Raw genomic sequence first — 12,500 nt, 5'->3', positions numbered from 1 at the left:
TCTCTCTCTCTCTCTCTCTCTCTCTCTCTCTCTCTCTTTTCCATTTAATTTCATGACTTTAATTTAAGCTATTCTCTCTCTCTCCCTCTTCCATTTACTTTCATGACTTTAATTCTTGCTATTCTCTCTCTCTCTCTCTCTCTCTCTCTCTCTCTCTCTCTCTCTCTCTCTCTCTCTCTCTCTCTCTCAACTGTAATTTGTAGTACTTTTGCCCGTTAAACTCGTCCTGAAATTATTTAATCTAGATACAGTCCGAAAATGCATGATAATAATCACGATATCTTTAATTTCACGTCAATTTTACTTACTTCTACCTAACTGGTTATATAATTTTGTGGCCTCGTTGGGACCCATTTCCGAAAATAGGCGATTGTTCGGGAAGGAAGAGGCACGCGTCCAGAAACAAGGCGCTTGGCATGCACTCTGCGGGCTCACACGCCCTGTTTCACTTAGTTGAGGCGCAGATTCCGTGGTAGCTTTCTGGGGTGCTCTCTCTCTCTCTCTCTCTCTCTCTCTCTCTCTCTCTCTCTCTCTCTCTCTCTCTCTGATGCATTTGTTTGTGCAGTGATTATATACATACATATATAAATATATATAAATGGATGTATGTACTGAATGTATGTGTGTGTATATGTATGTTCTAGCATAACCAAAACGCATCGAGCAATTTCAACCAAACATGTTATGCATATGACTTACTATCTGGAAAAGAATACTGTGGGGTAAGACATCACTAGCACTAAAGGGCATCAAAGGGGGTGGGGGTGGGAAGGTCTTCCCTGAAACGGGGCTGTTTCTGCTCGTAGACTTAGTAACTAAATAAACTCTACGAATTTATCATACCTCATTTCAGTATACGTATGACTTACTATCTGGAAAAGAATACTATGGGGGTAAGACATCACTGGCACCAAAGGGGGTGGGGGTGGGAATGGGGGTGACAGATATTAGTGTCTAATCCATAGTTTTCAAGGCTGCTGAGATGAATGGTGGCAATCCCGATGCCCCTTAAGTCCAATTCAGCCCCGATAGGAAGAGGAGTGAGAAGGGGTAAAAGATAAAATGTCAAAAATGACAGACATTTGTGTCTAATCCATAGTTTTCGAGGAGCTGAGATGAATAGTGACACTCCTGATGCCCTTTAAGTCCAAGTACAGCCCCGATAGGAATAGGGGGTGAGAAGGGGTGAAATATAAAATGTCACATATACTTGACAATGTACAGTAATTGAAGCAATTATCTTAACAGGAAAGGGAAAGAGTGAGAGTGAGAGGGAGAGGAAGTGAGAGAGAGAGAGTAGAGGGGGTGTTAGGGAGGAGAGAGAGAGAGAGAGAGAGAGAGAGAGAGAGAGAGAGAGAGAGAGAGAGAGAGTGATAGGGGGAGGAAGTAAGAGAGAGTATAGGGGATGTTAGGGAGGAGAGAGAGAGAGAGAGTTTATTGGTTGTCATTCAGAGTTTCCCCGGGCGGCGCTGGGTTGGTCAGGTAGTATACATTTATATACATATATATATGTATATATATTATATTTTATATTTTATATATATATATATATATATATATATATATATATATATATATATATATATATATATATATATATATATATATATATATATATATATATATGTAAAGACAAAATCACGAAGGAAAGAGAGACAATGGAGTGCAGCACTCCATTGTTTCTCTTTTCTTCGTGGATTTTGTCTTCATTTACATATTCATCACGTTCCATATTTTCATTGAGTCAGTTATACATACATACATATATATATATATATATATATATATATATATATATATATATATATATATATATATATATATATATATATATATATATATACACGTTATCATTTCATTTTTTCATATGTATTTTCGATGTATAGACATTAATTTTCTCTTAATATTTATAATTTATTTTATTTTCCTATGCAAATTGCAAAGGTTTATTTGCAACTAGTTATTATTTTTGCCTTCTATAGTGTACAACTATGGAATATATGAGCAGTATACTGTTAAGGTTAAAATTCTTTGAGTATGAACATTTACACATGTAAACATAACAAGTGACTCCAAAGCAGGAGTTGCATTTGTAATGTTTACATGTATAAATGAGGATAACTGTTAATGAATTCATTAGTTCAACCAGTTTCATTCCATTCTAACTATCGAGTTTGTCCTCCAAATACCTGTTCTTACTCTTGATAAAATTCTTTAACGTTGCCCTGCTACGGTTATTTGTTATTATAATTTTTAAATTAATATTACTTATTATATGAGACTAATGAATCTTTTCTTTCTTTCCAGCTTGAAAAAGATGTGGACTTCCAAGGTGAATATTGAAAATACCACGCCTATAATTATATGTAATTAATAGGCATTCCCAAGAACAACAAGTACCCGGCAGTTTCGTTCGGAACGCGAATGAAACGAAATATCCAAGAGATTTAACCGTGTCCACATATACGAACAAGCACACGTATACCCTTACCTCTAGAAGTGAGCGCGGGCTCGTGTTGACATTCTCTTGAACGGCATGTTCTTGGGAAATAACTTTCTGTTTTTTAGAGCCAGTCTCTGTAAATAATATTAAAATGAACGACTTTGCTCCCCCGCCCCTTGCTCAATAATTTATATATTCTTGTATTCAATGAAACATGCCTAAGTTTCTAACGTGAATGGATTTTTTTGTGATCTAATAAAGTACGGTTAAAATTTAATGTAACTGTGTTTGTGAATATGCAATGTTTAGAAAGAAGTAATCTTGTTTTGCCCCTTTTTATAATTGCCATTTTTCCAGCTATACTATTTATTCAGCAAACTTAACTCAATTCATGCACACTTTTTTTGCCTAAGTTTTTTCCCCTTATTAATATTCATAATTACATGCTTGCGTTAAACGCCGTGTCATTTATTTATCATGTTGAATCTCGGTTTAAATGACACAAAATTGAGCGCCATTTTTTTCTGATTTCAGAGCAGTTTTTCTTGACAAACTTCTAACTGATCTGCCTTGGATAATGGTAGTGACAAACCATAAATCAGATGTTCCGAATAAGCAGTACAAAACTATGAAGTACAGAGAAAATAATGAAGTGGATTTAAATATAAAATTGAAATAAGAAGTTGGAAATTGCCAGTTGATATCTATTGAAAACTCTGTGACAGTAGAGAAAGAGCGAGTTCTTGAAACAGAAGTAGAAAGAATAAGGAAAAGAGTTGAAAAGGAAGTGAGCCTCTTAATACGGGCCTTGGCAAGATGTCGTTTTGATATTCGCTCGGCAACAGTTGCGTCTTTGGATTTATTCATGCAGATGGTATCGAGTATTCTCGAATGCGCGTACTTGAATCAGTGAAGCTGCAATTTACCCAGGAGAAAAAAATCTGGATGAAATTGTTGAGTGCTTTTCATTAATGAGTCCAAGGGTCATTGAATTTGCCCTGTCGATGTTGCAGTTGTTCTGGCCAGAGAAAATATAGATCGCTACCCTATTCGTGGAAATTGAATGGGGGAAAGAGGAAAAGTGCGAGAGTGATAGATGCAAATCACGGAAATGAGATGAGGTGTTGACACTATGTATTGTAAACCACTTTGAGGGCTTTTCGCGACGTAAGAAGGCTTCTGCGGCGGTGCCATCTTCACGAGCACTCACTTTTGTAACTCCGCTCAAGTTGTTTGCGATCGAGGGACTCAGACATTCTTGAAAAAGGGGAGCGAGAGAGAGAAATAGAGAGAGAGAGAAAGTGAACGCGGCAGAGGAAACAGATTGTGCGTCTGCGAAATGCAATATTGAAGTGTTTTAAATAAAAATTTTTTAGTTGTTAGAGCCGTACGAGAGCCGTAATCGCGCTCCTAACTTTATCGTTTCTAACGAGACTTTGAGAATAGTAAACCCCAAGGTTTAACCTCAAAATGGCGGAACTGTTGAGTGTGCAGGTCCCCAGCAGGAGGGGTTTGGGAGGTTATGCGGAGTTCCACAAGGGGGCTGATGGGGTGACGACCCCAATCATGGGCTCTCCGGCCTCACATGCCCCATATCTCAAGCCCAATCTCAATCATGCTCGTATCAGGTAAGTCTCTCCCTTGCCCTGTTCTTGTGTGTGTGTGTGTGTGTGTGTTTTTACTGTTGTCATTTCATGCGTAATAAATCATAAATGAAGGCTTTTTTTTAATGCTGCTGCGTAGTCATAGGTAAATAATTTTCTGTGCTGGAAGAAAACGGTTGAAGAGGAAATGCCGTTTGGATTTTAACAGCAAGATTAGTGGAATCTGTTGTGAACTGAGTATCTCGCTCGATTTGTGTTGCCACGGTCTGCTGCCATTTTTAAAGAGCTATTCTTGGGTGTTTGTGGCCGTTGGAGTATAATTGTGTTCGATATTTATAACGAGCCTCGTATGATTGCGATGTAAAGAACAACACTTTACATTTTTAGGTTTTGGTGTGAGTGGATGCAAGGCTTAAGCGAGTGTCAGTCTAATGAGTTTCATTTCAGCAACTGATATTTCGTCTTTGTAGAATTCTCTGAAGCTTTATAAATTACCTGCTTCGCTGCCTTTACTTCGTAAAGATAGATATCTTACTACGCTTCAGTTGAAAAGTGTCTGTTAACTGTCGACGTTTGTAAAGCTTTAAGTATTGTTGTACGAAATTACGGATTGTGCAGCAGACGAGGCTTCGGCCTCTGAAATACGTATTTATTAATATTCTAGTATATGTACACATGCATACACATAAATATCTGTATGGCATCTTTTTCCTGTTGCATTTCAGAACCATATGTAAATACTTTACTTTTATTAAGACGTCAATTGACTCTACCTACTATATGTAAATGTTATGGTAATTTCTGAGCGTTCACAAAACCGCGTTAGTTTGACGAGCCTAATAATAATAATAATAATAATAATAATAATAATAATAATAATAATAATAATAGTGATGATAATAATAATAATAGTAATAATAATAATAATTATTATTATTATTATTATTATTATTATTATTATTATTATTATTATTATTATTATTATTATTAATGAACAAAAGAAAAAGAATAACTTGCAGTGTGAGCTTGGAAAAAGTAAAACATCTCAACAAGAATAAAAGAGGAAGACAGGAAAACAACGAAACAAATAAATAAAAAAAAAATAAACACGCAAAATATGTATATTCACAAACAAAAGCATAAATTAGATAAACCAGGGTGACGGACAGTAATCACGCCCGTTTTTGGCATCACAACTGGTTGAAGGAGAATAGGGCAAGGCAAGCATGCTCCCAATTCCTATTTTTAGGATTTATTCCGTTTCTCAATTAGAGGCGAACCTTGTTCCCGTCGCCTCCAGCATAGGAAGAGCAAATGCGAGTTATTAGTTTAGGAAATTGCTTCGTTTCCTACACTTCCTGTCATTGGCAATATCAGGCTTTTTAGCGTTTTATTTTTTTTTTCTCTCTCTCTCTTTTATCAGGAGTTTTTTTTTCTCTCTCTCTCTCTTCTTTCTCGCCAAGAGGGTTTAAAAAAAGGGTTTTTTCCAGTTTTGGGTGGTGAGGGTTTCACGGCACTGTAACCTTGAAAATGAATACTGTGTTGTCAGTTTTATTGATGTATGGTGTATCGAATTTTAGGAATTATATATACTATATATATATATATATATATATATATATATATATATATATATATATATATATATATATATATAAATAAAGATATACATGTATATCTATCTATCTATCTATCTATGTATGTATCTATCTATCTATATATGTATGTATGTATGTATGCATGTATGTATATATGTATATGTATATTTACATGCGTGTCAATGTGTGTGTGTGCGTGCATGTGTATGTAGCCAAACCCACATAAGAACACATCTTTAAGGAGCTGACCTTTTGATAATGATCGGGGAAAAAAAGCCAGGGGTCATTACGGTAGTTTTGTGACACGGAGGTCGTGGAAAAAGAATTATTATTTTATAATATATCTCGGTTATTTGAGTTCTCGGCTCTGATATAATGGCCAGGTCTGCTTTACTGTTACCTACAAGAGCATGTCCGTGTCCTGCCCTGGACATTTCTCGTATAAGCGGCGTAGAAATAGTCACGAGAGTCAATTTACCTCCGATCGCCTGTTTTAGCCTGTATGGAGATATTCTGCCCGTCATCCTAACTCCTTATTATTTCCTTTCACTTTATTGGGATTATCTTTCTTCGTGGGTTTATTAATCGTTTTTAGGAGTTTTAGAAAATCTACGGCACGGAGTTATTTTCTAGAGAGACGAGACAGTTAGCCAAAAAATATTTCCTTTTTTACCGTTTCTTTACTTTCCTCTACATATTATTCCATTCCCCCCGTTCCTTTTATTTATTTTCGTTTTTTTCTTCCTCTTTTATGTCAGCCCTTTCCTAGAGAGGGCATTTATGTTGGCTGTAAATTGGCCTCTGCATTAATCAAACATTAATCCGGATCAACACACGAAACCCTAATGAATTGCTTCCTATCGTTATCCCGTCTTGAAAAAATAAATCTTTATTTTTCTGTTTCCTTTACTTTATTCTCCCTTTATAAAATATTGCGTAAAACCAAATGATTCGCTAGTTATGGACTTGAAAGTCTTCTACCAATATTTTAAGGACAGCGTTTATGTACAAATAGAAAGTAAATATTTACTGATTTGTAGATAGATATTTATTTTCCTACTCGTATATCTTAAATGTCTGCCAAATGACATATAATTATTTAAATTAGAATTTCCTTAGTATTGTGGTAGCATGCAGAGCATTGCAACGGAGATCCAAAACTAAGTCTTACTCTCACCTTAGTGTCAGTGAAGCTTTGCGGAGAGACGTTTCACATAACTGTATTTCAGTTGTGCTTGATGTTCATGAGGACAGACATATGAAACATTTGTACTTGGAGCTGTTGTTGTGATGAGACGTGAAATTACGGGAAAATATAATGTAGGCGGACGGCTGTTCATGGTAATATTAAAGGGAACAACAGATCCTTGTTAAGAATAAGTCTGGAAGAACAGGTAATAGAGACAAATGTTGTTATGGATATATCTGTATAAAAACGTTTACTTTGTTACCGTATCTTGAATTTATCCGCCGTTTTCAAATTCTAATTGCTGAAGTTACTAAGGATTAAAAAAAATTGTAGGTGTGTTATTTTTTTCACATGTCCATTCTTTTCCGTTTATACTCACAAAGACATTTTAATACCCATTGGAAGAGACATATACGCAGTGTTTTGTTTTTGAAGACCCACCGTATACTTTCGACAAGGGCCACTCGGTTTTTAAAAAGTGAGGATGAAAATTCATGGCGATACCACGGTGCTCCGTTTGATGGCTTTAACTTTAGAGTTAAATAACACTTTTGTCAAAACAAAACAATATATATTTGGTTTTTACAAATGTTAAGTAATGTTTTACAACATGTGCATGCCACACTAACAAGCCTGAAACCTGTTGACTTTCAAATAGAAGCCCGCACGAAGTCAGTGCTCTTATGTGGAGACAGGAAATTAACGTATGAATTAACATGAATTATGAAGCATATATTAGACTATACTCATGGTGTAAATGCAAATTTTGCAGGTAATTTGAATAAGATTAACAGGCCGTGGTACTCTGAAAAAATCCTTGTTTTTGAAGATATGCGTTTCAAACAGACCTCACTCCCTTCTAATGGTTAGTTTGATTAGATGTATCACCACGTAATAATTCTTCATATCATTAATGTTTTTGGATATACGAGCATTCTTTTGCTAGGCTTTCGTGATACTGAGAGAGAGAGAGAGAGATAAATACAGTAGGATCTTTCTGACTTACAGAATAGTATACCCTTTTAATAGGACATTCCGTTTTCTCTGCTGCTGTTAAAATATTATTACACAGACTGAACTAAACTTCCTTGGACTACATGACTGCAAAGAATTTAAATAAATTGAGAACATTAAGTATATTATTCAAGATGACCAATCATTTGTGTTCTTCAGATGCATTTTTAATGATACAGATTCAAATTTAAAAAAACACTTTGCAATTTTTTATGAATTTTAACAAATTTTGAAGGTTGCTGAATCAAGGGTGGGTCAGAAATTAATGGCAGAACTTCAGATCCGCCATAAAACTTTTTTTATCCTTTGAATCACTTCCTGCAAACCTTGAGTATTTTAAGGAGCTTTCGGATTGAAAAAAGTAATCAAATAGGTGGGCACTTGTTCTTTAGTTTCCAGAAAGCTGTTTCGAAAGGAAAGCTCTCTCTCTCTCTCTCTCTCTCTCTCTCTCTCTCTCTCTCTCTCTCTCTCTCTCTCTCTCTCTCTCTCTCTCTCATGTCATTGTTTTTCTGCCCTCTCGTTCCCGAAAGTCCCTGCCAAATATAACTTTTCATCTTAATCTTCATCATGTGCTTTTTATTCCTCTTCATCAGCCTTTTTTTTTTCCTTCTTCATTTTATTTCCGAGGAAATTTTTGGGTTTCATTTGGTCGTTTCACCTTTCAGGAGAGATCTTGAAGACGAACCTTCTCCCAAGGGCTGGGTTCAGGAAAGTGGACTCGATACCAATAAAACTTTTGTGGCCTCTCGTTTTGCTCCGCTCTCATCTCTCGTCCACTCTGGAGGATTATTTTCTTATATATTTCTTCTGGTTTTTATTCGTTGTGATGTGTTACGGAAGCGTTATTTATATCGGTGGGTGCATTATTTACAACGACCAGGTGCCTGGTATACCTCCCTCCTGGCTTTGTTAGTTATTTTTGCACTCCACGGCGATAACTCTCCTGCCAACCGGCTTCAATGGCTGTCTTCGTTGCGACGCTAGTTTACCGCATTAAATCAATCAATGCCATAAAGCTCATGCTACCTGGTGTCCGTGACCGATGTTTTCGTTATGCCATATTCCTGCAGCAAGTCATTTTAATCAATCTCATGGCAGGGCAATTCGTTCTACATATCCAGAGGATTTACTGAAAGATATTCATAGTTTATTTCCAGTGCTTTATGCAGTTTTATTATTTACAGCTAGCTCTGATGGAAAACGTTTGTTTTATGGATATATTTAATCAATCATGATTTACGCTGGGAAGTAGATTAGGTCTTACCTGTTAAATCAGAAATATGTTAATAAGAAAAGTATTAAAAATTTTGCATAACATTTTGTTCCATTTATTCTGGAACTTAATGCAATCCTTAATTCTTTTGTGTTTAGTTTTCAGACATCTTATGACAAAACTATTTCAGTGTTTTATTCTTTTTCCAGAAGTGTACTCTTTTCTTGTAAATTTTATTGTCTGAAGAAGTTGGATGATTTTTTTGTTTTTTGGGTCAACGCACAGGAAGGTCACGGAGGCCGTTTTCAGAGATGAGTGGTCAAATGCCTTTTTAGAATTTCGCGTTTCCTCAATGATCGTTCTCTTATTATGGGAAAATTCTCTCTCTCTCTCTCTCTCTCAGAATTTCACCTCATCTTGAATGATCGTTTTCTTATTATGGGGAAATTTCTCTCTCTCTCTCTCTCTCTCTCTCTCTCTCTCTCTCTCTCTCTCTCTCTCTCTCTCTCTCAGAATTCTCTCAAATTTCACCTCATCTTGAATGATCGTTTTCTTATTATGGGAAATTTCTCTCTCTCTCTCTCTCTCTCTCTCTCTCTCTCTCTCTCTCTCTCTCTCTCTCTCTCTCAGAATTTCACCTCATCTTGAATGATCGTTTTCTTATTATGGGAGATTCTCTCTCTCTCTCTCTCTCTCTCTCTCTCTCTCTCTCTCTCTCTCTCTCTCTCAGAATTTCACCTCATCTTGAATGATCGTTTTCTCTCTCTCTCTCTCTCTCTCTCTCTCTCTCTCTCTCTCTCTCTCTCTGGTGGAATTTAACTTGACAACGTGGATGATTTAGTGAAATGAGTTCTGCAAAACAAGTTGAGTCTCATATCTCCTCCAGATTTGCGTCAACAGCCCAAAAGTTGGTTGGGTCTTACCAAAGATTTCACTTTTTTTTTTTTGACAATATTAAAACAAACTAACGATTGTATTTACAGAAAGGCTGATTACCCTAATTACAGATTTTTTTAAGGCGTTACTGATTCCAGATTGTGCACGAAAGACGGTAAAATGAGGAGTATTTTCAACATATTTTAAGCTTATTAGTGCACGAGAAACATGTACTTAAAAATATTCAGTAAAATTCTGTCTGTTCAGTTCCTTCAGATTTTCAGATAAAATCGAGACCCTCAAGTTTAACAGATCAGGCATTCTCTGCTGTCATAGGCTAAATGGCAAAGTTTACAAAGTCCAAGAAACGTTTACATGTTGTTGAATTACAACCATGGTAATGGTTGTGGCAGAATTTTCGATTTGTTGGATTCGTTGAACTTTAAAGGTTAACTTCACAGAACCTTTGAATTGTTACCAATATCTAGGAGTATAGGTATGTATTTTATAGTACTGTCCACTTTCAGGAGCAATATTTCTAAAATCTATTGAATATTGATCTGATAGAGATCGCCGTCGTGTTTCCTGACTCTCTCTCTCTCTCTCTCTCTCTCTCTCTCTCTCTCTCTCTCTCTCTCTCTCTCTCTCTCTCTCTCTCTTTCAACAGAAGACACCTGAAACAGTGAAGGATTTGCAATGCTATAGTGAGTTCTTGAACGCGAAGACGAGCAATAAACCACACGAGAGATAAAACACTTTATATCTCATAACCGTAAATCCTCAATTGCGGTGGAAATAAAGTTGCCCTTTTAACACTTTTCCAACATAAGTTTGAAATTTATTGCAGTTGGGACGAGATGGAAAATGACCAGGGCAGCAGTCAAAGTCACGAAAGAGATTGATAGGTATTAGGAGTGCCACTATTTTTTCTCCCCGTTCCTTCCTTCCATTCAAAATCATTAAAATTGATGTATGTCAATTTTTTTTTTTTTCAAAGAGATGTTTTTCTTTCCCAAAAATTAAAGATGCAAAAATATTTATATGTAATCAAAACTGATGTATGTCATTTTTTTTTTTTTTTTTTTTTTTTTTTTTGTCAAAGAGATGTTTTCCTTTCCAAAAGACTAAAGATGCAAAAATATTTGCATGTAATTATTACGGCATTTTTTTGTGATATTTAGGAGCCTCGAAGTTGTTTTCCTGAAAAGTATATTTTTTTTCCTTTTAGCTTAGAGAGGTTTTATTTCAAATAATGAACTGATTTAAGCCTGAGGATTTGTAACTTAGGAAAAGATTAACCTCAGCCTAAAGAATGAACCAATCCCTATGTCGTCGTATTTTGTTACGCAATTAGTTAACCCTAAGGTAGAGCTCCTCTCTTTACCATGGTTTACCCAAGACCTGAAGTTGGGTTTACCCATTGCCAAACCTCTAGAGCCTCATCCTACTAATGCGATTTAGAGGCATAGAAATAAGGATGCTGAATCCATCCTTCGCGACCTAGATTCAAAACTGCGTTCCCTTACTGACCTCTCCTTCTCTGATGCACCAGCTGGAATCTGGTGTCAGGGGAAATTGCTGTGCACTTTGTATTGATTGTCAAGACTGCAGCAATTTGCACTAGAATACGCTAACGCTATAACGTATCAAGAGAAAGATGGGAAGATGGCGACAGCCTCTATGGAATCATTTTGGGGCTGACTTTTCTAGTTAATGTAAGCTGACGGATAAGCCTAGCTCTTTTGAATGTCCAAGTCCTTTTCTTTGCTTGCATTTAGTATCTTTCGTTTATAAACTATCATTCATGGGATTCTCGTTAGATGTAACATTCTCGTGTGTAACGGATTTTGTAATTTCACATGATTTTGCTGAACACTTGTGTAATTTACCGTTTCAGAGTTGTACACGCTTCCTGCTTTTTAGGCAGTTTAAACTGGATTGCGGTCTGCTTAATTTACCGGTGTTCTGCAGTTCTGTTTAGATTGGAAATAATCGAAATTTAAAAGCAGAATTATGTTAATTCTTATGTATTTTTCTTCGTCGTATCATGTCTTTGCACTTTCGAGTCGGCGTACTCGAAAGATTTTAATTTTTTTAATCCTTTTATTTCACTCCACTGCCCAAATATTGTTCGTCAACTCAGACTAACAACAGAGTTCGTATAAATTTACGAAATAAAAAAAAAAGGCAAACGAGTCAACTTAATGCATTGTAAAAGCAATTGTCCCGACGAGAGTCTTTTGTGTAACCTTGAGCGTCTTTCGCTGTGACAAGCCGAGTGCGCATCCATTGTACCCCGTCAGTCTCCGAAAAGATTTAGGGGTAGCGGTTCCCCAGCGTCTTATTTGATACCATCGCACAATTTGAAATCGCTTCGTAGAGGTTCTGATCTGCAGGGGAGTCATTTTCCTGTTAAGTTCTGTCAACCGAAACTTGGGTGAGAGGTGCCGCCATGAATGACGTCACGAGAACGGTTCTTGTTGCGGAGGGTGAGGGACTAACTCTCTCTCTCTCTCTCTCTCTCTCTCTCTCTCTCTCTCTCTCTCTTGTGTATTTTGCAAAT

At 36.4% G+C, this 12,500-nt stretch overlaps 1 protein-coding gene across 4 annotated transcripts in view; it reads left to right on the top strand.

The window, feature by feature from the left end:
- The window catches only part of LOC136854163 (ATP-binding cassette sub-family G member 1-like), a 203,474-nt gene that overhangs the window by 120,126 nt on the left and 70,848 nt on the right, over positions 1-12,500 (top strand). For 2 of the 4 annotated variants that reach the window (XM_067130426.1, XM_067130427.1), the window contains exons 3-4: positions 2,308-2,332; positions 2,978-4,071. In XM_067130426.1, the coding sequence (XP_066986527.1) occupies positions 3,914-4,071 (158 nt within the window). In that variant the 5' untranslated portion in view covers positions 2,308-2,332; positions 2,978-3,913. Of the gene's footprint in view, positions 1-2,307; positions 2,500-2,977; positions 4,072-12,500 lie in introns of those variants that run through there. The other 2 variants (XM_067130428.1, XM_067130439.1) reach the window with 2 other exon arrangements.

Source organism: Macrobrachium rosenbergii, chromosome 28 (assembly GCF_040412425.1).
Source record: "Macrobrachium rosenbergii isolate ZJJX-2024 chromosome 28, ASM4041242v1, whole genome shotgun sequence".
Lineage (NCBI taxonomy): Eukaryota > Metazoa > Arthropoda > Malacostraca > Decapoda > Palaemonidae > Macrobrachium > Macrobrachium rosenbergii.
Note: the sequence above shows the minus strand (reverse complement) of the source record. Positions and strands in the feature narration are given on the sequence as shown.